Source organism: Triticum aestivum, chromosome 5D (assembly GCF_018294505.1).
Source record: "Triticum aestivum cultivar Chinese Spring chromosome 5D, IWGSC CS RefSeq v2.1, whole genome shotgun sequence".
Taxonomy (NCBI): Eukaryota; Viridiplantae; Streptophyta; class Magnoliopsida; order Poales; family Poaceae; genus Triticum; species Triticum aestivum.
The window spans coordinates 225,381,506-225,406,779 of NC_057808.1; the positions used below are offsets into that span (position 1 = coordinate 225,381,506).

The 25,274-nt window shown below is 47.6% G+C and overlaps 2 protein-coding genes across 2 annotated transcripts; one reads left to right on the forward strand and one right to left on the reverse strand.

Annotated features, from left to right (window-relative positions):
- Positions 1-5,870: 5,870 nt before the first annotated feature.
- Positions 5,871-16,039, forward strand: LOC123120296 (RING finger protein 10). The gene is made up of 9 exons (XM_044540265.1): positions 5,871-6,166; positions 6,944-6,987; positions 7,115-8,365; positions 8,457-8,545; positions 13,812-13,914; positions 13,985-14,089; positions 15,032-15,155; positions 15,521-15,679; positions 15,764-16,039. The coding sequence occupies exons 1-9, from the start codon at positions 5,998-6,000 to the stop codon at positions 15,922-15,924; spliced, it is 2,205 nt and encodes a 734-aa protein (XP_044396200.1). The 5' UTR covers positions 5,871-5,997; the 3' UTR covers positions 15,925-16,039.
- A 4,199-nt stretch (positions 16,040-20,238) lies between these two features.
- On the reverse strand, positions 20,239-22,295 carry LOC123124568 (scarecrow-like protein 3). The gene is made up of 2 exons (XM_044545155.1): positions 22,160-22,295; positions 20,239-22,054 (listed from the first exon to the last, which is right to left on the reverse strand). The coding sequence occupies exons 1-2, from the start codon at positions 22,250-22,252 to the stop codon at positions 20,468-20,470; spliced, it is 1,680 nt and encodes a 559-aa protein (XP_044401090.1). The 5' UTR covers positions 22,253-22,295; the 3' UTR covers positions 20,239-20,467.
- Positions 22,296-25,274: the final 2,979 nt, after the last annotated feature.

Here is a 25,274-nt window from a genome sequence, read left to right on the forward strand (position 1 = left end):
CCGACAAGTTTTTCCTTGGTAGCTCTCGGTGCAGCCGCTCATTCTGTGAGCGAGGCTCTGGGCAGAACGAGGGTGCAGACAAAGAACTAGCCAAGGTACCATCACACGAAAGATTTCATAGTACGAACACTAACTAAAGCCAAGGGATAAACGAATGCAAAAATCTAGGATTCATCAAGAGGAAATGATTGCGTAGACTTAGCTTTTGTCCTTGTTCCTTTCCATCCCTTCTGGTTGCACGCGCTTGGTGTGCTCGCGATATCCGGAAAGACGGAGGCCAGGCGAATAACTCTCTAGTTCCCGGCAGGGACCAATACACGTTATGCGTGTCTTGCGGGCAGTGGGATATGGTGCCGAGCTTTCCCGGTCCCTCTCCCCTCACTTCTTTCGAGCAACCCGACAACGGTTGTCGCATGGATCACGCCAGTGCGGACGGCCTTGCCGGAGCATACTTGCCGGGTATCGATCAATGGATTCGTACCGGCGTTTTACTCAGGATTTCCCCAAGCATAAATATTTTTAGTATTTGTTGAGTTGTCAGTTTGGTTTAGATGCGGAATATGTCATACATTCCAATTTGTTGCATCAACCAAGAGAGAATGCTGAACGCTGACATCTCACGGACACATGCAACAGTATTCGAACCAATCAATCATTGATTATTGTGTATGATCATTGCTCGAGTATGCGTGACAATGGAGGACATGGGCAATCATTTATTCTTTTGCTTTTTAAGACTAGCTTGGCATTGAAGGCCAACGAGGGTAGATGAGCTCTACACCAAGTCCGACGTCATCTTGGACAAGATCAAATTGGTGATGCATCTGTACCACCTCGATGGTGTCGAGGCCTAGAAGGCGGGGAGCTGATCGTCTGTAAGATCTTATACCAGATGTCAGAGCACTAGAAAAGAAAGGTGTCAAGAAGGAAGCAACAACACGACATCCAAAATGCACCTCCAACATATCACGAGTCGAGTATCGAGTTCCCCACTCATGACTGTAGCTAAATGTGATGTCTCTGAGTCTAAAGGCGTTGCTCCAAAGACCGACATAAACTACGCCGACCCACTGGACCGCAAGGCGGTACCCCAAGAGTACACCACTCACTTCACGCCATACAAAACTAAGAATTTCACACAGATTAGGTTACATCAAAACCATCTTACATACTTAGACGTTCTTTATGCATATGTTTGGTTTGAGAACCAAAGTTGCATGAACCAAGCGTCATGTTTGGTATGTAGAGCACTATAACAACTATGAGTTACAGTTTCATACAATTACTCTCACTTTTTGGTCGTATTTGATTTTTGCGCAGTGCAATGAGTCATCTACTAAATGTACGAGCTCTACATCCTATTTAGTTTTCTAGATTCTTCTTAAAATAGCATGATACTTGCCGAACATTATATTTTTTTCAAATACGCACGAGTGTGCGCACTTTATATTAAAGAAGAAGATGGGGAGAGCCCCTCCATCGTTAGAGTTACATGTTACATGTTGTCGTGCTACATGCTACAATGACTCAACTCCACTCCACCCAAAGCGCTATGAGCTCACGTCGTATCTTCCCTTGTAGCCCCCCTTGTCAACGCGCCCAGGAAGGTGCTGACGTCTCCTTTAAGCAAGCCAGCTAGCTTCCATGAAGCACCCTCCTCCTGGATCCTTGCAAGCACGCGATCCGCAAAAGGCGTCGCGCCATCGAAGACAATAGCGTTCCGGTGCCGCCAAAGCTCCCAGAAGACCAAGACAATGATTGCACGCACATCCTCCTTGTGTCGCCCCGTCCCTACCTTGTCCTGGCACCAGTCCGAGAGAGACCGATTCTCGGCTGGGATCCACTCCGTCTTGCCTGCGCCCGGCAGACGGTCGACCATACTGCTCCCGCGATCGCACATTCCAACAGGAGATGTTGCATCGTTTCCACTCCAACACCACAGCAGGGGCAAGCAGACTGATGATCAAGACCATGGCGAGCTAGCCGGTCGTATGTCCAGCACCTGCCCTTGAGTGCCAGCCAGGTGAAGAAGCGGCATCGAAGGGGGGCTCTGGAACTCCATGTGAACTCCGTAGTCGAAACAACCTCCCTGCCCCTGAATTGTGCCTCATAAGCCGAGCGCGTGGAGTATGAGCCAGTCGTTTCCCAAGCCCAGACGACGGAGTCCTGCTGGTCATCACATAGGGCAATCTTCTCCGTTGCGTTCCAAAGAGCCAGGAACTCCTGTAGCCGCTCCTCGTTCATCTCCGGCCCAATATCACGTGCCTATTCCCCAGAGAGTATGGCCTGTCGCACAAAGCGCTCCCGGCGAGCCTTCGATTTCACCCTTGCTGAGATATTCGGTGCAAGCTCTTGAACTCGCCAGCCACCAAGCCAACGATCCTCCCAGAACCGAGCGCTCCTCCCATTGCCTAACCTGACGCACGTCGCCGCTCTGAAAATCTGCATAGCCTCCTCTGGTACGCTCATCTTGAATTCAGTCCACGGCCGAGACGGATCAGACCTCTGTAGCCAGGGCCAGTGGGCCTGCATCGCTTTGTTGAGCCATCGTAAGTTCGGCACAGCTAAGCCGCCCGCCCATTTAGGCGCACATACCACACTCCAAGCCACGACGCAGTGGCCTCCCTGAGCTTGCTCCTTGGCACACCATAAGAATCCACGACATATCTTGTTCATTTGCGCGATCGTTTTCTGCAGGATGTCCAGCGCAAGCATCGCATGCAGCGACATGGCCATGAGGACGGACTGCACAAGCAGGAGCCGCCCGCTCTTCAGCATTGTAGCCACCTTCCACTTCGGCAAGGCCCCTGCCAGCTTGCCCACAAGGCCTAGTAGCTGACTAGCAGTTTGCTTTCGTAAGGTGAGCGGCAAGCCGAGGTACTTGCAGGGAAAGGAACCAGCCGGACATCCAAGAGATTCCACCACTCTCGCCATTGTATCCTCAGGGCAGTGGATCGGGTATGCTGCGCTCATTGCCAGGTTCACGCGAAGGCCGCTTGCCTCACCGAACAGGTGCAATAGTGAGGCGCAAGCATGTATGTCCTCAGCATTAGGTTTGATGAAAATCATGACATCGTCAGCAAACATGGATAGCCGGTGACGCATCCCACGCTTGGCTAGCGGGGCCATAACTCCACGAGCGATGGCCAGCTCAAACATCTTTTGTAGCGGTTCCATGGTCAGTATGAATAGCATCCGGGAGAGGGGATCCCCTTGCCTGAAACCCTTGCAACTGTATATAGGTTTCCCGGCCTTCCCGTTCACCATGATCCGTGTGGAGGAGTTAGCTAACAGTCCGTAGATCCATCCAGTCCACGTAGGGCCGAAACCCATGGCAGCCATGACTTCAAGGAGGAAAGGCCAGTGAACCGAATCGAAGGCTTTGGAGATGTCGAGTTTGAGCATAATTGCTGATTCCTTGAGCGCGTGGAGCCTCCTAGCGGTGCACTATACCAGCATGAAATTATCATGAATGGATCTCCCTTTGACAAAAGCGCTTTGGTGCAAGCCAACCAGCCTAGGGAGCTCCGGAGCTAAGCGGTTCGCAAGCACTTTGTCCATGATTTTGATCACTCCATGCACGAGGCTCACCAGACGGAAGTCCTTAATATCCACTGCTCCCTCAAACTTGGGGAGCAAGGCCACAATTGCCTTGTTGATAGCCGGGAGGCCTCGCATGTCTCCACGACCAAATGCCTCCATAGCACGCATGATATCCTCCTTGATAATGTGCCAACATGTGGCGTAGAACCGGCCTGTGAATCCGTCCGGCCCCGGCGCCTTATCTAGCAGCATGGCCTTGACCACCTTCTCTACTTCCTCCTCGGTAAAGGCCTCCTCAAGGTGTGAGAGCTGCACAGATGGGAGTTGCAGCCGGTCAAGATCTATGGCATGGCCCCTGCATGGCGCGCTCCCAAATGTGCCGGAGTAGTAAGAGTCCACCTCATCGGCTATCTCTTCGTGGTTTGTGAATAGGGCATCCCCGTTCCGCATAGTGGTGATCACATTCCGCCGCTGCCTGTGCTGCGCATGCTGGTGGAAGAAGCATGTGCTGGCATCACCCTCGTGAAGGAACAGAATGCGCGACCTTTGGCGCGCGATCGTCCGCTCCAGAGAGCATAGCCCCAGCAGCTTCCCCTTGAGAAGCTTCCGCATCGCAGCCTCCCCAACAGAGAGAGATCTGGAGTCCATGGCTTTATCTAGGAGGTAGATGACTTCCATCGCTACCCCAATCTGAAGCTTCACATTACCAATACGCTGGTCACTCCATCTCTTCAAGCATTTCCTTGTGGCTCGCAACTTTAGATCCAGCACGAAGAAGGGGTTGCCTTCCCGTGGGACCGAAGCCCAGGCGTCCCGCCCCGTGTCCGTAAAGCTCTCCAGCCTAGTCCAGAAGGACTCAAACCTAAATCTCCGGCCCATACATATCTCGAAATTCAAGTCCAGTAGCAACGGGCAGTGGTCCGAAACCGACGAGCCCATGGCAGTAAGTTGACACGCCGGGTGCATATCCTCCCAAGAGTTCGTGCAAAAGACATGATCTATCTTCTCGAGAGTTGCAACTTCCCTCTCGTTTGACCAAGTGTACCTTCTCCCGTTAAGATACAACTCTTTTAGCTCTAGGCGGTTGAGCTTTGAGCGGAATCGCCCCAACATTCTTCTGTTAACCAGATCGTAGCTCTTATCTTCCGGGTTGACGAGCAGATTGAAGTCCCCTGTGAGAGCGGCTGGTCGAAAAGCTTGGCATACGCTTCCAAGGTCTCATCAGAGATGCGCTCCCCTTCATTAGCAATGCATAGCTTGCGTATTAACGCCGCCTGCTGCTTTGTGGCACTAGAGCCACGGCCTACCCCCTTGGCAATCCGCACACTCCTCCGAGGATTGGATACCGGGGCCCGCCTCTGCCGTGGCCTACGTCCTGTGGTAGCAGCGGCCTTCGAGGGGAGCTCCGCAAGTATGGGCATAAGGGCCCGCCTCAGCTCAGCACAGAGTTCATCCACGTGACTGGTTTCCTGCGCCAACGTGCATGGGCTGCATGGGGGGGGGGGCAATCGGGCTGGGACAAGTGGCCACCTCCACGCCCTCCGAGAGGGACACCGGGAAAGTTTCTCCCACATGCACTGGGCTAGGTGTGCGGGCCCTACTTCAGAGTTGCGTAGGCAACTGGTCTCCATGGCAGGCACCGAGCCCAGGGAGTCAGCGCCCTGCGAGCGGCAAAAAGGCAGTAGGTCTTGTCCAGGGGACAACCTATGGCTACTGCGAATCTCGCTGCCCTCTTGACACAGCCGAGGCGAGCCGCCCAAGCGCAGCGGCAGAGACCCGACCAGAAGAGTCTGCGCTTGCACCTCATTGGCCACCAGCTACTCCTGTACATCCTTGGCCACATCTTGCTTGTCCTGGGCCTCACCGCCAGAGTGCTGCAAAGGTGTCGGCGGGCTGACCGGCTCCACTTGTGCCTCACGGACGGGCACATGATTCCTCCACCGGGCTAGAGTGACTGACGGTGGGGTCGACGGGATGTTCGCCGCACCATCCGCCCGGTCCAACGGCTCCACCCTGCTTGGAGATCCACACAACGACAAGGCCTGCCGCTGCTCCTGTAGGCCCACTGCGCCGGCAGCCCTAGATGCCCTAGCAAGGCTGGTCAACTGCTTCTGTGGGCCGTCCATTACAAATTCTAATTCAGAGTTGCTTTTTGTTTTACCTTGAAACTCGCTTAATCTTAATATTCTAGGATTTTCGGAATATACATCTTTTTTTTGAGGAATTCGGAATATACATCTTGGTGCAACATTGATCGACAATATGTCCATTACGTACAAAGTACATGTAATATTGACGCAAAGCAAACGGTATATGCCAATGGAATAAAGTCGCCACAATGGCTTTGAAGGAAAAAAAGCGTATAAAGGCTCGCACCTCCTTCCCCGTGCCGGAGTTACCGGTGTCCCCCCCTCGCCGCCGACCAAACTCACCCACGAGCTCCCGCGCGGGTTCATGTCCATCTCCCCTACAGAATCCACCAGAGGATTCCACCCGCCCGCTCCGCGCGCCTCGAACCCTAGCCCCAGCCCTCGCCATGGCACCGCCTCTCGCCGCGGCAGTCGCTCTTCCCCTCGGGCCTCTGCCGCCGCGCCTGGCGTCGGCAGGGACGGCGCAAGCCCCGGTGAAGTTTCTCTCGGTCTTTTCGCACTCTCCTTCCTTTCCATGCGTACATCGATTGGCGGGTGTTGTGGGTAGATCTGTATTGGATTGGTTAACTGGTCGATTAGATGCTACCAGGCTGCGGTTAGGTATTACTACTTCCGCAGGACTGGCTCCGTGCTTCGGGTGAAAGCTTTGGTAGTATTATTTAATAGATTAAGAGTTAAGTCTCTAGCTCTAGGGTTAGAGCTTTTGACTCTCCATTTAGCTCGACGGTAGCCTCTAAGGAATTCAGGTACATATTATTGCTCTGGATGATGCTATTTTCTGTGAAGCATAGGTACTCTGTTTATACGACTAGCTGTAGGCTATGAGTCTCTGTTATCTAAGGCTATTAGCATGTCCATCTGCTTCACACGTACTCCAATATACACACACCAAATGCTTCTCCACGAGCATAAGACTGCCGTTTGGAAACCTTAATTACTATAATACCGAAAAATAGTTTCATATGGAAACGGTGTAAATTAATAGTTCATACTTTCAGTCAAAAGTATGTTAGCTGGTTTGCTCCTTGTGCAGTGATGTTGTGTTCTTGATTGTCTTACATTCGATCACATCAACTCTTGATAATGTCTCGTACCAGCATGCTGATTGATAAGTATCTGCTTCAGTCTCAAAAGTTGTCTACATGGCATATGCCCCACAGTTGTCTTTCTTTCATGGTATTAGCCCCGCCCTCGCTATCTCAAAACCTTCCATTTCCAGTTTAATGCTAACAATGGGATATATTTTGCAGATTCAGTGGGTTTTATCGGGCAATCTGTTGATACACCCCAAGCGGTAAAGTTATTTAAGAACATCTGAATAATTTTAGTTTAATTTAACTGAAGTTAACTGTTTTCAGCTTATGTACAAACAACTTTGTTTTCTGCTCTTGGCTTATCCATGCGAATGAATTCAATCCCAGGTAGTCGGATTTAGAATATCTGGTGAAGAGGATGATCCGTACGCCCAAGAGGTTAGTGATGTTTCTGAATGCCAGTCTTCTGGACAGGGGAGTTTGGGTCTCACAGTGCACAGTGGCGGCTCAGTTCAGGCAGATGTTCAGAGACTTGAGTTGGTGGGGTCCCTGGAGATTGACCATAGTTCTGATGGACTTCAGGGTAATGGAGCTCTGATGGCTTCTAGAAAGAATCAGGCTGTGAATGCAAATTATCTTCTGAATTTCCAGTATGATCCTATTTCTCGACCGCAGCCTCGTGGCCCTAGAACATATCCACCGAGAAGGCAAAGGAAGATTAAGCCTTACAACAAGGACTTGTTCCTCCAAGCAAATTTTAAGTTCGTTGTGTTGGATACTGGAAATTATCAGATTGATTCAATGGATCCTGATAAGATGCTCCAGTGGGAAGATATCATCTGTGTAAGATATTGTAGCCCTTCTGAGGTGCGATGTCCAATTTGCTTGGAAAGCCCACTGTGCCCGCAGATTACATCATGCGGTCATATATATTGCTTTCCATGCATTTTGCATTATTTACTAATGGGTAAAGAGGATTACAGAGGTGAGTGCTGGAAGAAGTGCCCACTGTGTTTCATGATGATATCTGCAAAAGAGTTGACCACCATCTTTGTCACTCAACTTCAGCATTTCCATATTGGCGACAACGTGACCTTCACACTTCTGGGGCGGTCAAAAAATTCACTCACTCCTTTTCTTAGGAATTCGCCTAGTGAATATTCTTCTTTAGATGAAGATCCTTGCAATGTTTTCTCCAAGTTCATTTTGACATCTGATGTTGAGCTCTCCGTTAGAGGGGCAAAATCAGATCTCAGTAATTGGTTGCAGATGGCTGACTTAGGCCTTGTTGATGACTTGGAGAAACTTCCATATGTTTCCGCTGCTTTGGAGCAACTGGAAGAAAGGATGAAATACTGGTCTGAGTTCAGATATTACAGTAGCAGCCCCCCTCTAAAAAATAGCTCCTCTCCTATCTCTAGTAACAAATTGAAGAACTCTGATAATCCGAAAACTTCACATACGAACAGTGGGCATAAACTCTCCCCTCTTTCAGATGGAGATATTATTACCGGTGTTTCAGGGCTTTCTGTTTCACCCCTATATATTAACTCCAAAAAGGGAGTGCCACAAAAAATGGAAGAGCGACGTGCTGTTGCAGTTGATTCAAATGAACAAGACTCATACACATTTTACCAGGTTTTTGTCATGCCTGAGACTGTGATGATGATTCTCCAAGTGCTCAAGGTTTGGTGTTTACAAAACTTTGAATTTTAAAATCTTGTTGCAGGTGATTGATGGTCAGCACCTAATTCTTCATCCATTGAACATGAAATGCCTTCTTAACCATTTTGGAAATTCTGATATGCTTCCACCAAGGTAATATAGGATTTTTTTTTATTCCCTAACGTCTGGAAACCCAGACAATCTGTTGTCATTATTTTATTGCTATTGTACAACTATTGTAATGTTAAATTGCATCCTAATGATGAACTTTGGGATATTAGATTCTGTACCAGAAAGAGTTCATTTTGCTTGATCTGATAACCAGTCTTACTAGAACTTTGAGGTATTAGATTTTGCACTAAATATAATTCATTTTGCTTGATCTGGTAACCAGTCTACAAACCAAGTTTTGGCTCCCTTCTCATTGGCAACATTCATGATATCGGTAACTGGTACCATACCAGTCAGGTGCTGAGTAGGGTTAAATAGGCGAATTGGTTAGTTAATCAGAACATTGCTCATTGGTAGTATGGGAGCTTGCTGGCTCATGAAAGGAGGATGGATGTAGCGGCAGGAAGTAGGTTCTTAATGGAGGGGTTAGTGACCGTCCATGAGCCTAGTGGCTTTGTACTAGTTTTATCAACCTTAGAAACCCGAGACACCACTTAATCATGTGGCGTGAATGCTGTTGTGGTTTCGGACATGCTCTGGTGCTTGGGCCTACAACATGCCAGACCTAGAGGAGTCCATGAGTCGTAGCTGTTTGAATGCTCCAGAAGAGTTACATGCTAATGTTTCTTGATCAGAGAAAAAAGAGATATAAAGCGACATATGTTGTATTGGATTTGCCCGAAGTCGAAGGTAAGGAAAACATGATGTTTAGTGCACACTGCGAATGTTTGGAATGAAGAACTCATATATATGATCATATAATTATACACATGATTCTAATTGTATGAAATTCCTATAGAATCCGTTTTTCCAGAGAAGCCCCAACTCTTGCAGTTGACAGATGCTAAACAAAGTTTCTAAGACAAACATATAAAACTAGCTAAATACCCGTGTCACGGGACAATAGAACATATAGTAAACAACTAATCAATTAATCAAACAATTTTCTCTTATCATATTATATCTCTCCACATGTTGACTGAATGACCGATGCACGATGGCTTTGCGGAACACACCCAATTTCCAGCATCTATCATCTCACACACCCCTCTAGGCCCCTTCCTTCCTATTCCATGTCAGCTTCATTGTCATATTTTCTGCATCTGTCAAATCTATGACATGGCTTATCACCCCTGCCGAAGAATGGCCACACATTATGCACCTCAATAAACTTGAGCTGGGAGGATATGCTCTGTTGTCGAACAATACCTACAAAAGGTGTAAAAATATCAGGCCAACATAGCTAAATCAAAGGTTGGAGACTGGAGTCCATGCAAAAATAGTTATTATCATGGTATTCGGTCATAGGATTATCTTCCTTCCACAAAATTAATTGTTCCATAGTTTAACTAACTAATTCCCAGCCAAACCCCCAGACCTTGGTGGTTACCTTATTGCTGCCTGCATGGGCGGGGACGGCAGCAGCGAGTGTTGGCGGTTAACCTTGTTGCCGCCTGTGTGGAAGGCAGCAGTGGGCAGTGGCGGCACATCCAGCATCATGGGCTCTTCATGGGTCATTGTTCTATACACGAGAGCTCTCTATGGCCCTCCATGTGGTGAGTATCATGCCTTTTGTCACAAGCAAACCTAAGAAATTCGCTTGTGGTGAAAGGTTGCTTGCGAAGAAGTGCATAACCAATCTAAAATTGTCTTCCGACCTTTGGATTAGAGGAAAAAGTTACTGGAAAACACAAGCCACAATGAATTTACCAACGCGGTTGGAGACGTTGTCGATCAAGGCGACGAGAGGCCACATGGATCCTAATTCTACAATCACATACAAAGATCAGCTGCAGGTGACCCATCGTTAAAAACCCAGACAAGATCAGAAACATGTATCAGTTACTGGAGCAAACACTCACATGATTACTTTATATTACCTGAACATGAGGGTGGTGCAGAATCCAGCCTTAGTGCTACCGACCCAATGTTCATGAACCCTGCCCAAATACGAGCCACACCTTGGTGCATATTAGTTTTACTCCTGCCATAGAAGAGGGACGGTGACATGCAACACACATGTATAAGCAAATGAATCCTTTATTAATTGCGCAAGTGCTGATGAATTAACTTTATGCTTCTTTGGGTAATCAAAGGTAAAATGTTATGTACTCTGGTAATTAATTTCTAGCAAGGTGTGCCGATGGTGCTTTGATGATGCGGACACACCAGTGACGGCGACATGTATTACGTTTGGGAGAGGGAGAGACTGGTAGGCGGGGTAGATGGAGAAGCGAGTGCAGTCGGCTCAGAGGACGTCCTTCGGGAAGAGAAGGCGGGGATCTAGGAGATATACATGTTTGTTGCGACTGGGGGTGAGCAAGTGCTAACAAGGAAAGAAAAGTAAAAGGAAAGGTGATGATGGCCAAAAAATCGGTGCAGTAGTAAAAAACCAGAAATTAGGGAGGAGGTGGGGTATTGATTTGAAAACAAATCGTGGGGGTTGAGGCAATCGTTGGAGGGAGCTGGAGGCGAGAAAGCGAACGTACCAACTCCACTTTAATACTAGCAATAAAGATATAGGAACGTCAAATATGATTGCTGTGGTTACCCTGCATTGTGTGTTTCTTCCTCAAACCGCTGCATCATTTATTTATGCATATGCTACATACAAAAAGGCACACACAACACATAGGAGCAGTGCGGCGCTACATATGGCTACTGTGTTACTCCCTCCGTTTCAAAATGTAAGACACTTTTTACAGTCTTCAATGCACAATTTTGACTATGATTTTTATTTATAACATGCCATCAAATTAGTAAAAAGGACATACGGCATAAAAGTATTTTGCAAGGCAAACAGTATTGTTGTTTATGCTCAAGCCATATACTACCATATATATTAGTGTTCATTGGTCAAAATTTTGTAGCATTGATTGTTCATCTGGTGCCGGCTAAATTTGGAGACACTGGGAGTATTCTTCGATAAGTGTTCATTTAAACTTCGATGTGATTAAGAAAAAACCCGCAAGTATTTTTCAAAGTTTAAAAAAGCGCTAGGCCTTAATTATGCGTTTTGCCACCACCTTGCGCTTTTCTGACCAAAGCGCAATTATGCGCTAGGCGATTTGCTATCGCCTAGAGCTTAGGCGTGCTTAAGCGCTCGCCTAGGCGCGCCTTTTTTAACTACGGTATTCTTGTTGTTTTGGATATTTTTTATTTAATCTTTTTTTTAAATATTAGGTATTATGATTTGGAGTTTTTGTTGGATATTAACAGCTTATAAAGAAAATCTCCTTTTACGAGGTTCTGCATCTAACCTATGCTATTGTGTTTGTTAATTTATGTTTTGGCCAATAGCAGTAAGTGCTAGATCCGACAATTTGGTTAGTACTACTCGCTGTTTCTCTGGGAGTGAGATGATGGTCATTTGATATTTTTGCGGAAAGATCAGATCTCTTATAAAATTTTATCGGAATTACAAAGCATCTCAAACATAATAAAAATTACATCGAGATTCCAAGACCACCGAACGACCACTACTGCTGTCCGAGCGAGCCGCCGATGTGCTGCTGTCGCCGCTCCCTTACCGGAACCTGCCCTTTGCACAAAGGTCACCACCCCAATCTGAATGTATTTGTGCATCTAAGTGTGGCACTAAGATTTATATGAATGAGTTATAAAACAGTTGACGGGCACATGTGATGTCTGAGCTGTATTTTATTTACTTTGTGACTTCTCTTCATCACCTAAGAAGCACGGATACGGGGACTGAGACACAGTGATATGCATACGGGGACACGGGATACAGTATTTTATTTACTTTGTGGCTCTCTCTGGAACATTTGGAAGGAGAGGAACCGCCGGGTTTTCACCGGCAAGAGGATGACCTGCCGAGAAGTTGCCCACCTAGCTTTGACGGATATTCGCTTGCACAGATCTTGTTGCTTTCTCATTCGCGAGTAGTCCGCATGCCGCTGCTGTTGGGAGGCTCCCCTGCCTCCCTCATATAGGAAAATAGCCTTGTGTAAATTGTTTGTAACACCCTCTCTTCTTCTAGTTGATAGGCTGCACCCCTGCCAGTTTCTCGATTTTTTCATAGAGTTAAGACAAAAAATTAATGAGAACAATATCTGAATAGAGAACACTGCCCCATTTGTTGTCTCCCTTTGTCCTTTGTTCTTTTCAACTGCTCCTCCAGAGTCCCTAACAGCAAGCAGCAACAACAACAGTCAACAACTAATCGGTATTCAGCAGCAGCTCAAGTGTTCAACAGCAAAAAAATCAAGCAGCAACTGCATGGCAGCAGGGGGAAGCAAGCAGCAGCAGCAACATGGCCGCATGGGGAAGCAAGCAGCACTGCAGCAGCAGCTCAACAGCAGGAAATCAGTCACAAAAGAGAGGTCACAGCAGACCACCTTGCCATCGGGAGAGCCGCTTGGGGGAAACGCTGGCGGCGGCGTCGAGTCCAGGCAGTGGCAGTGGCAAGTCCCGGCGGCGTCGAGTCTCGGCAGTGGCAGCGTCTAGTCCCGGCGACTGCGGAGGAGGCTGGAGCAAGGCCGTCTTCTGTATCGCTGGAGGTGGAGGAACACTGGAACCTGCCCGATGTTTGGTTTTCTATCGGGCCGTTATTGGGCTCCTGAGTCCCAGTCGTGTCCAAACCATATCTGGGCGGTATCCTGTATTTTTTTTTCTTTTTATAAAGTTCAAAAAGAGTGGGATACTGCAGGATACGTGTATTGCGGTGTATCCAGCCGTGTCCTTGTGTCCCACCATACTAGGACGGCCATATGGCACTTCTAGCCGTGTCTGTGCTTCTTAGCTCTTCACCAGTGAGGCAATGCCAGTAGCTTGAAGATCTTTTTTTCTCGAAACGGAGGCAAACGATTTGCCTCATCGATTAATTAAGAAGAGAATTGCCCGGTTCGAAGTGGATGAGCTGTCAGCTCAGTGGTCAGAGTGCAGTGCTGCCTCCTAGCCGGCGCGGGTTTGAACCTCGGTTCTTACACGGGTCTCACATCTCCTTCTCTATTAAAAATCAGTAGGGGCTTCTCCCCCTACTGGTCTAGTAGCTTGAAGATCTTGATTTGTGTAGAAATTGTATGTGGTCTTTTGGTCAAATCAAAAGGTGTTTGTGCTTTTTTAGTTTATAAAGTTGGAGTGGTTATTTAGTATTAGTGTTGTCTCTATATGTGAACTGATTTATTTTGCATGTCTAGTATGATAACAGATTCAGGTTGGAGAGTGTTTTTGTGTGAGTTCTGAGTGCTGCTTGTGTTCTCTAATGATACTGTCCCACCTTGTACAGAGTGACTGGAAAAATCTTGGAGTTGGAAACTATAACACAGTCCGAGGCTTCAAGAAAACGCTACCGCTTCTTAAGCCACTTCTCATTAACTACAACGTTCCAGGTAAATCTTGTGCGCAAATCTAGTCTTGCTTTTGACCCTATTCTGACCTTTTATAACGCAAACGTTACAGTTCTGCGAAATTGACCTGAGTGATATGCTACCTCCTGCCTCATTGGCTCCATTCATGGATGAAATCAAAAGGCGTGAGAAACAAAGAATACAAACTGCCAAGAAGGTCTGATCTATTGCTTGGTGTTTGATGCTTTTATTGTTTTGTTAAAAATCATCGTCATCCTGTGCATCTGTGGTTATTTCTGACGGTCTAACTTCGGAAAAATGAGTTCCTATGTAGCAATTGGGTTCGGAACTGCAACGACGAGTCCTAACAGTGTTACATGTTTTTGTATCTCGGCTCCTGTTGCATACAGCCGCTGCCTGGACTATCTCATCTGATTTTCAGTCTCTATCTTGTCGAGAAAAAAGAATGAAAGAAAAGGAGATATCTACACTTAACAAGTACTCCCTCTGTCCCAAATTACTCGTCGCAGAAATGGATGTATCTAGAACTAAAAAACATCTAGATACATCCATACCTGCGACAGGTAATTCGGGACGGAGGGAGTATACAACATCAATTAATGGGGATATGTACCACCTAAGTTTAGCTTGGTAAAAGGTGCCCTACAAACAATACTGATGTATTCCATTTTTAATTTAAATTTGGTCAAACTTTATAAAGTGTAACTTAAGATAAACCTAATATGTGAAGTGAAAAACTGGAGGGAGTAGTTGGCAGGTAGCCATTTCTGTGAAATTGGTTTCTGAAGCAACCAAAGTATATTCAAGAGTAAACTTGGTACACCCAATGGTTTTGTGTGTGCGTCTCTTTTCTCATAGTTGAGGGAAGCTAAAAAATGTTATTTTTACCATTGCTGCTACATATACTATGAATAACTTGTTGTAAAGGCACATAACTATCAGTCATCTTTGCAATGGCATGTACAAAAAGGCCCCTTATTTATTGCTCAATATATTTTAAAACTTCAAACACCCATCCCGGTAATCCTGCGCCTGCTACTGCTTAGATGGAAGCTGACGAGTTTAAATTTATCAGGAATAAGATCGATCTAAAATTTTGTTGTCTCATGCATGACAATACATTCTTACTGTTTTCTAGGAAGAAAAGGACAGGGTGAAGGCCGAAGTAGCCGCTGCTGCCCAGGAATCTGCTATGCGTTTTGAATATACAAATTTCTCTCGCACTCAGAGCGATGTTATGTTCTCTCTCGATGACTTTGAAGGTAAATTTTGTAGCTCATTATATGCCCTTTGTTATGTTCATAACTGATATATCTTCACCATGGGCGACATCTAGAAATTTGGCCCAACCTCAGCCAGCTTGGAAATCCCTTCTCTATATACTCTCTCCGTTCACAAATATAGGAAGTTTTGGATATTTCAATATGGACTACATACGGACTGAAGTGAATGAACAAACACACTAAAACGTGTCTATATACATCTGATTCAGAAAAAAGTTAGAACATCTTAATTGTGAACGGAGGTAGTATGTAGTACTGCGTACTATGATATTCCAACATTTTGTGTTCTCTTCATGTTTGCAATTCTGCACGAGTGCCTTACACACGGATATTTCTCACTGAAGCTCTGGGAAATAATGCTGCTGGACCATCAACGAGTCCACCGGCCGGTGAACGTAAACTTTTCTCCGATGTTACACGGCTTGGTTTCGCGTCTGCACTGGACTCGCCTCCTCTGAGAGCTGAAACTGGAGACACCAATAATGAAATCACAAGGGATCAAGGTACGCCCCACCATAACCAGGTCTTTTTACATATGTAATCTGTACTGTTAAAATCCTCGCATAACTGTGTTGCTTGTTGTGCAGGGCCGGTAGCAGCGTCTTCCGTGTCCTTTGCCAGCATCCTATCTTCTACTAGAGCTTCTGCGGACAGCAGCGCCGAGATGCCTAAACCAAATGGAGTCGGAAAGGCGGGCAAGAAGCGCACCAAGGTGCTCTTATCGACCGGTGGTGGCCGCCGATACTAGAGGAACGCTATGCTGGAAAACATTTGATCATTTCCGTTGTAGCTCAAGAACAATCTGTATAGTGCAGAAGTTGGATTCCTTATTATACTGTTAAAGGAGTGTTGGTGTTTGTACATACCTAATTTTATTTTTGTGATGCGAGTCCTCCCCTCCCCCCTTCTCCGCACGGAAAATAATTACGCCCACGCATGCAGTCCGAAACTAGGAAAATCACAAAGTATGGTAAAACCTACTCTGACACATCGTGGTAATCGTTGTTTATATGGTTGTTTAAGAGATTTTTATTCACTAATTGTTGTTTATATGGTTGACACATCTTCTAATTTGTCGATATGAGAAGCAAATTATTGTGTGGAGGGATCAATATATCTCACATAAGCCAAGTGTTAGATCCTGGGATTCTTCCTAGAATTCCAACAATTTTTTCCTTAATAGAATTCCAACAATTTCTCCCGCTCCTCAATAGTTCGAAGAAATAGAGTGAGTACTAAGCAAGAATGATTTGAAATATGAATCATGTAATAATACAATAACTCTCTTATATTAAGCTTGTAATGTACCTCACAGTTCAAAAGACTACGTTGAGAAATTCTCTTATCAATCACATGAATTATTATTATTGCAATATTTTGCTAACTGTAAAGATTGCTTCAGGGGAAGACCAAAGATTTTACGCGACTAGTCTGCCTGAAAAAATAAAAAGAGAAAAAGACTCGTTAAATTCTTCGCGCTCGTTCAAAATCTTTTGACCAAAGAAAAACCTGCTTATGACACGATTGCCTCTTTATCTTTTTATATATAGATATATTCTACGAGTTTATGACTGGGCCTAATTTCTCTATCGACCTGGCTCAGCCTAACTGTGTAAAGGCGCACATACGGCTGCATGCACGACTGCTTTTTTTGAGTGACAGCGACATGAGAAGCCAACATCACACCTTTTTACATGGAGTTTTTTTCCACTATTTTGTGCTTACTCTGTCCCACAATACAGTGCATGTTAGTTTCATCGGAAATTAAGATTTATAGACTTCGATTAGGGTCTATTGAGAAAATTATATATATCTACAGTACCAAATATATACCATATAATGAAAATATATTTCATGACAAATCTAATGGCTTTGTTTGACATTCTATATGTCGATAAATTTCGTTAGAAACTTGGTCAATGTTGACTTCGGAAAAAAATCCAATACGCACCATATTTTTGGACCGAAGGAATATGACATAATCGTCGAAACTTAGAGAGATGGCGAGACACCCTTGCATAGGGGCAACTCCATCGTTGTTCATCAAAACACACATAAACGTCTGGACAATGCGGTCCTTTGGCCCATCCAACGTCGTGCATCAAATGTCCATAGACAGGTCCGGACGTCCGAATTCAGCCAAACCGGAAACAAACTTGTGGGAGGTTTGGGGGATCCCGGACGCCCGCCACGTCGTACTCCGACAAACCAGCCCACCCACCACCCCTCTTGGAGGCTTGTTTTCCCACTTCGTCCCTCCACCTTGCTTTGTATCCGCACCCAGTAAGACCGCCGCCTCTACACCACTCTGTCCACCGCCCAGTTCTTGTCGAACCACCACTGCTCCACCCAGGTGCCTTGTTCTTCACCACCGAGGTGTGGATCCATCCCCAACACATGTATCGTTCGCCCTAGCGAACGTCGTCCATGGCAGACACCACGCCGGGCAAGTGTTTGAGCAAATGCCATTGGGATTTTTTCTAACTTTCTCCTTGTTTAACATGAAGCAAGCACGATGGTGGGGTACTCAGTGAGGGAGGATGCATTGTTGTGGGACGCGTGGTTGGCCACAAGTGTAGGGTTTGTAGGCATGAAGCGAAGGACGGAAGGCAAGCCCTTCACATAGATGCATTGCTCGATGAAGCTCAAGGAGCAACCCGTCTGGGTGAACAACATGCATCAATGAAGAAATTCAAGCTCGAGGAGAGAAAGCACAAGATGAAGGCCGCTTTCAAGTAGTATGGTTGAATTTGGGATCGATGAATTCAAAAAATTTGTTGAACATCCGACACTCCTATTAGGTTTTAAATGTATGGTTGAATTGCTATTTCGTTTATTTAAAGTGAGGTTGCATGACAGACATTTCATTTAGCTTTTTAAGGAAACATGTACATGCGTCGAAGAGCGCTTAAAGAAACGGTTGAGCAGTTGGAAAAGTAAGTTGCTCTCTGTTGGAGGACGACTAGTTCTTGTCAACTCGGTATTGGGGATCCTATTTGCGTACCAACCCAAGACATGCTTATCGGGCTTTATGTATTAACGATTGGAAAGCGTCGAGGTATTTGTTCAAATAGATATAATAGTTGCAGAAACTATCCAAATCTAAAAGTAAATTACAATAATAATAATAATAATTCTAAATATAGGAAAGATAAAGAACCCCATTTTTCTAGTTCTTATGATGCACTGGGAGCTTATAGACAAAAACTAATCAGTTTAGATAGTCTCTTGTGGCTACGATGGAACCTAGATCAACGCGTCATTGGGTCAAGAGAAGTTCCAATTGAAGTTCAATATGAATCTTTGGTAAGGAGATAGTGAAAAGAAAAAGTATCGGCTCACCTGGAGTGTGGTTTGTCAATCGAAAGGCCAAAGAGGTTTCGGCATTCAAGACCTCAAGGTCAAGAATGACACCTTACTTAGTAAATGGTTGTTCAAGCTACTTAGCGAGGAGGGCGTTTGGCAAACCCTACTGCACAATAAATATCTAGGTCAAAATGCGGTGTCCCAGGCATATTGGAGCCCAATGGACTCACATTTTTGGGCTGGCCTGATGGCGGCAAAGAAGCATCATTTCCGCTTTGGGTCTTTCGCGATAAAGGATGACTCAAAGGTATGTTTCTGGGAGGGTAAGTGGTTAGGAAACACCACTCCCCAGGAACAATGTCCGGCCATGTACAACATTTTCCGCGATAAGAATGATACTCTTGCGAAAGTGCTTAGCTCCACACCCTACCCCTCGATGTATCTTTTCAGCGGGACTTGGTTGGCCCCCGACTTATGTTATGGCAACAGCTGCTAACCCATTTGGAATCAGTTAACCTGACACAAGGGCGGGATTTGTTTCGTTGGAGTCTCACCACATCTGGGTCATTCACAATTGAGTCTATGTATCGTGCTCTTATGCACTCTTGAGATAAATAAACCTAGCAATGTAAGGTACCGCTAAAAACTAAAATTTTCATGTGGTATCTTGGAATGTGAGTTGTGTTGACAAAAGATAACCTCGCACGGCGCAACTGGCATGGGAGTAAGAAGTGTTGTTTTTGTACTCATGGCAAGACGATCAAACACCTCTTCTTCCAATGCAAGTTTGCGCGTTCTACTTGGTCGGTCATCCAAATAACGTTCAATTTTTAACAACCACAAGTGTAGTCAATATTTATAGTCACTGACTTGACGGAATACCAGATAGGTTCAACATGCTAATACCAGATATGCACCCTTATTATGGTCGCTTTTTGACTATGTAGAAATGATGTTGTCCCCAGTGGCAAAGTTTCTTCTCCATTGCAAGTTATTTTGCGTTGTACTCTTTGGCTCCATATGAGGTCTATGCTGGATCAAATGGAGTACCAACCGGTGTTCAAGGAGATGTGTATGTGCTTGAAGCGAGTGACCACAGAGGTTTCCACTCAACATGGATGGCAGCGTAATCTCTGGGTCGGTCCACCCCTTCCTTCGACATTGGCACCATGTTGGTTTTATACGACTTTATTGTTGACATTATGTCGTTTCATTTACCTTTTTGTTGGACTGCTTGTTGTTGGTTGTGTCCATCCTATCTATGCAGATGCCGGTGTGATTCGTATCCTCTCGATGCTACATTTGAGTTAATAAAAACACAATATGTATATGTAAGTCGCTTGAATTTGGAATATGCATCAGTCGAATTTCACGTGAAGGAAGGAACAAGAAGGAAAGGAAGGAGCTCGCTGGAGAAGGTTACCCCATCATCTATCTTAAGGGTGTGGGGGATGATGAGCTCGCCGGAGAAGGCTAATCCATTATCTATCTTAGGGGCGTGGGGATGGTGCAAGTTCGCCCGAAAAAAACCAATCATCGTCGGGGCTAGAGGGATGACCAGGGGTGGCGGTAGCACGGCAGTGGGTTGCGGTTGGGGGTGGGGGGGGGGGGGGGGGTGGGGGTGGGGGCGACGACAGGCAGTTAGGCCGGTGGCAGTTGGTGGCTCGATTAGGGATAAAAGATGAACATGAAAACGTTTGGGAGGTATGTTGACCGTTGATGGGAACAAGAAACACTAAAGTTGTCGAACCGAATCGGAGGCCCAAAATATTCACCTGGATTTTAAAGCTTTTTTTTTAGCGCTGTACCTGTACTCCTGTGGCAAACTCGGTAGAACAAGCTGTTCATCCCAGTCGCTTTTTTCAAAAAAAGAAAAGAAAAACTGTTCATCCAGTCCAATCCACAGTCAAATTAACACGCCTGAATTAGAGAGAGACAGCAGGGTACATGCGGCACACGAGAAGGAGACACGCTCCACTCATCCATCACCTGGACCTGGCGCCGCCGGAGTGGTGGTACCCCGCCGGCCTCCACGCGGTGACGGCGTACAGCGGCTTCTTGTGCCAGCAGAGGAAGAAGCAGTGCCCCTCGGCGTCGTGCCTCACCTCGTACCCGCCCCACCCGCTCCTCTGCAGCAGCTTCCTCGCCTCCATGGCGCCGCTGTAGCTCAGCCCCACCCGCTCCATCCCCGCCGCCTCCATCCTCCCCGCCCACTGCCGCGCCCGCTCGTGCCGCTCCTTCCGCTCCCCGCCCTCGCACGCCACGATGCTCCTGATCTCCTCCCCCAGCACCGACCGCTCCACCCGCGCCCGCTCCGCCGCCGCGCTGCCCCGCTGCGCCGCCGCCGCGCGCTCCAGGCAGTCGAACAGCGACGCGTAGTAGTTGAGCGCCTCGTCGAACCTCTCGTGGAACGCCGCCCCGTTGTGGTTCGCCTCCTGCTCCGTCACCACCATGATCTTGGGAGACAGCGCCTTCACCGCCGACAGGAAGGACCCGATCTTGGGCCTCTGCTGCCCTCCCGCGGGGAAGTGGCCGCCTATCGGGGACTGCGGCGACATGGAGGAGAACGCGGACGCGTCGGGGCTCAGCTGTAGCCGCGTGTTCAGTTCCCGCTCCAGGAGCTCCCCGAAGCTGCTCGGGCTGGACCGCGCGATGATCTGGAGCGGGGTGAGGCCGCCCTGCCGCTTGCCTCCGGTGTCGTCGGCCGCGAGGAGGCGGTGCAGCTGCAGCGCCACGCTCACCGCGAGCGCCTCGCCGGACCTGACGCGGAGGTTGTGTCGGAGCGCGTCGAAGTCCATGTCCTCGAGCCTCGCTTCCACGGCGTTGAACTGGAACGGGATGTCGAACGCCTCGGCCTCCCTGACGAGCACGGCGGACATGCCAGCCAGGAACTCCTTGCTCTCATGGACGGCGGTGATGCGGAGATTTGGCGTGCCGTCGCGCCGGCCGCGGAACGCGTGGAACAGCGCGATCCACTGCGCGGGGTTGGCGGCAGGGCCGGAGAGGTCGACGACGTGGACGAACCGCTCGCCCTCCATGGCCTCGAGGATGGCGTGGTTGGTGGTCAGGTACGCGAGCTTGAGGAACGGGAGCATGTCGAACATGTGGCGGCGCGCGGCCGGGACGAGGTGGGCGTCGTCGGAGCTCGACGACGACAGGAGCGCCCGCGAGAGCCCCGGCAGGAGCTTGAGCAGCTTGCAGGCCAGCGCGTCCGCGAAGACGGCGGCGAGGCGCTGAAGCGTGTGAGGCGCGTCCAGCGACGCGAGCTGCATGATGTGCTCCAGGCAGAGGTTAGCGCGGTCGAACTCGCCGGCGGCCACCTCGGAGGCGCACTGGTACAGCAGGCTGATGAGGCGCACGCTGCACTGGTCCGAGCTCAGCTCCTGCACCGACGTCCCCGCGAAAGCGTACGGCGTGGGAGAGTACAGCGTGGACGCCGGCGACGACGTCGCCGACGACATCACGTCCTCCTGCTGCTGCTGGCGCTGCGGCTGCGGCTGCGGCTGCGGCGGCGGCTGCTGCTGCTGGAACATGATGGATGCTATCCCACCCCAAGAACGCGGTTCCACTCCCTGCAGAGAGTAATTAAGGTTATCGGGTGAGTCAAAGCCATGGGCATTGTTCGACCCCGTTGTCCTGTTCGAAGCAACAAAAATGGCGAGGCCTCGAGTTCATACCTTCCGATGTGGTGAGCTTGTCTCTTGTGGCACCTCGGGTCTCTCCAAGGCTGGACGCATCTGCGGCACGCGCAATGCCATCTTTGTCCGCATCTCGGTGGAGGAACTGAGAAGATTGTGATTATTCTCTTGGAATTCATCCCCGAGGTTTGGGTCGCAAGGTACAAGACAAGCTTGTGATCAAACCATTCTGTTTCAGGTTACGTCCCTGCAACTGCGCCCTACGCAACCAAACAAACTGCGTGACTGTTTTCGATAGCGTCTGTTGGCTTAAAATTTTGTCATAAATCTGCCGCTCCCGTTTTTTATACTACATGATAAATAAGATGAAAGGTGTGCCTTTTTTTTTTGCGGGGCAGATGAAAGGTGTGTCATGGTTCATATTGTGAGGGTCTTTTCTTCTCAGCAACAAAGTTGGGCATACAAGTGTAAACCATTTGGAACAAATGAAAACGTTGATATGATTCCTATTAAATTCCTACAGAACTGTCCAATCCATTTTTCTTTTGAAGAAATTCAACACGAGGTTAGTCTATTTAGTCACATTAGCTAAATGACAGTTGACTGCATTTCAAATTGGGGTCAGTTGATTTTTGAGAGTTTGCCGGAGGAAATGAAGAAGGGGCTCGCTGGAGGGCTACCCCATTATCTATCTTAGGGTTACGGGTGGGGGCGGTAGTGGGGCCTCGCCGGAGGAAAAACTCGGTGGCGGGGGGGGGGGGGGGGGGGGGGGGGGCTAGAGGGATGGAGGGGGCCGACGGAAGACCGGTGGTTCAGGGGAGGGCTTGTAGCCATTCCCCTATTTAGTACAACTAGGTACTTGTTGTGCCTTGCCATAAACTAGGTACTATCTCAGCTCATACACGTACATGATCAAACTTGTGACAATAGCAATATCTAGGATGGCACAGTGAGCAGCGGTGATCACATATAGATCTCCCGATGGCACATCGGATTTGCTATGGTCGACGCTCACTATAAGCTGCGAGGGCGGACTTGATGCCCTACAATGTCGCAGGGGTTTACCACCGCTCCTGGTGCACGATTCTGAGGGAGATTTCAGACACACTTGAGCGGTAGGACTTTTACTCCTTAGGGCATCTACAACATTGACCCTCAAGCCACCCGCAATGGTTCGGTTGGGACATGTTTTGTCATCGAGCGTGGGTCTGTATCGGTCCACAAACCGGTCTAGACACACCTTTTTCCACAAACCAGGAACAAACTGAGGGGGCGGGGGCTAGAGGGATGGCCGGGGGCGACGGAAGACCGATGGTTCAGGGGAGGGCTTGTAGCCATTCCCCTATTTAGTACAACTAGGTACGTGTGCGTTGCCATAAAACTAGGTACTATCTCAGCTCATACACGTACCTGATCAAACTTGTGGCAATAGCAATATCTAGGATGGCATGGTGAGCACCGGTGATCACACATAGATCTCCCGATGGCACATCGTATTTGCTATGTTCGACGCTCACTATAAGCTGCGAGGGCGGACTTGATGCCCTACAATGTCGCAGGGGTTTACCACCGCTCCTGGTGCACAATTCTGAGGGAGATTTCAGACACACTTGAGCGGTAGGACTTTTACTCTTTAGGGCATCTACAACACTGACCCTCAAACCACCCACAATGGTTCGGTTGGGACGTGTTTTGTCATCGAGAGTGGGTCTGTATCGGTCCACAGACCGGTCCAGACGCACTTTTTCCTGCAAACCAGGAACAAACTGAGGGGGGGGGGCTTTGTGAGCGTCCGGACCACTATCACGCCCGCTTCTATTCTAACTGCCCTGGCCCACACCTAAAACCCTCCCTCGCCCATGCGCTTTCCCACCAGAAGCTAGTTGCCCGCATTCATACCACTCTAGAGCGGCCACTCCACATTGACGTCGGCCGAGAGTGGATGTGACCTCTTGCCAGCACCGACATTGAAGTGGCTCGCCGGTCGAGGGCACCGCCCGTGTCGCGTCCCCAGTGTCTATGCATGTTCAATGCTGAAGAGACGTTTACTGGAGTTCAATGCCCATCCCTTCGTGTGCCACCATTAAACAGGCTCGACGGCCTAGAAAGCAACTCCGGCGCCCGCACTCGGACGCTTATCCACTATTTAAAGGCGAACACTCGTGTTGAATTGACCAAAATTGTATTTTATACTAGGAGATGATTTCGTCACAAGTCTAATAGTCTATAACACGAGAAGTTATCATATGTCCTTAGACCATTGAGAATCTCGAGTCACTTAATACTGGACAATGCACTTTGGGGTTGTTCTAACATCAATCGTAACATGGTGATCATAACGACAACTTATAGGTTCATCGGAAACGTATGTGGGACTAGATAGCTCGAGATTGGGATTTCCTTCTCCAGCGATGGTGAGATATTCTTAGGGTTCTCTCCGTGAGACGGCATCAAGTCATCAATCATCCCCTGGCCAGATAAAGCGTGACTTGCTCACGGGGATGCCGAAACACGAGAACAAGAAAAGAGAACAAAACCGATAACAAGGAGACCGACACAGTGATCATGTGTTTGATTCACGGGATGCTGATATATCTCACCTCAGCTTTTGTAAAGTATCGTGAAGCAAAAGGAATAACATATGGTAGCTACAGGTTCCTCAATAATCATTCATGTGAGTATAGGAGTCAATATGGATGTCCACAATTCCACTATTTATCATTCAACGAAATGTGTTTCAGTCACGTCTCTATTTCACTGAACTTGCAAGGTCACGTGCTTAAGGGTTTATGATTTGTTTGAAGGAAATATGCCCAAGAGGAAATAATAAAGTTATTATTTATTTCCTTATATCATGATAAATGTTTATTATTCATTCTAGAATTGTATTAACCAGAAAAGTAATACTTGTGTGAATACATAGACAAACAGAGTGTCACTAGTATGCCTCTACTTGACTAGCTCGTTGATCAAAGATGGTTATGTTTCCTAGCCATTGACATGGGTTGTCATTTGATTAACGGGATCACATCATTAGGAGAATGATGTGATTGACTTGACCCATTCCGTTAGCTTAGCACTCGATCGTATAGTATGTTGCTATTGCTTTATTCATGACTTATACATGTTCCTATGACTATGAGATTATGCAACT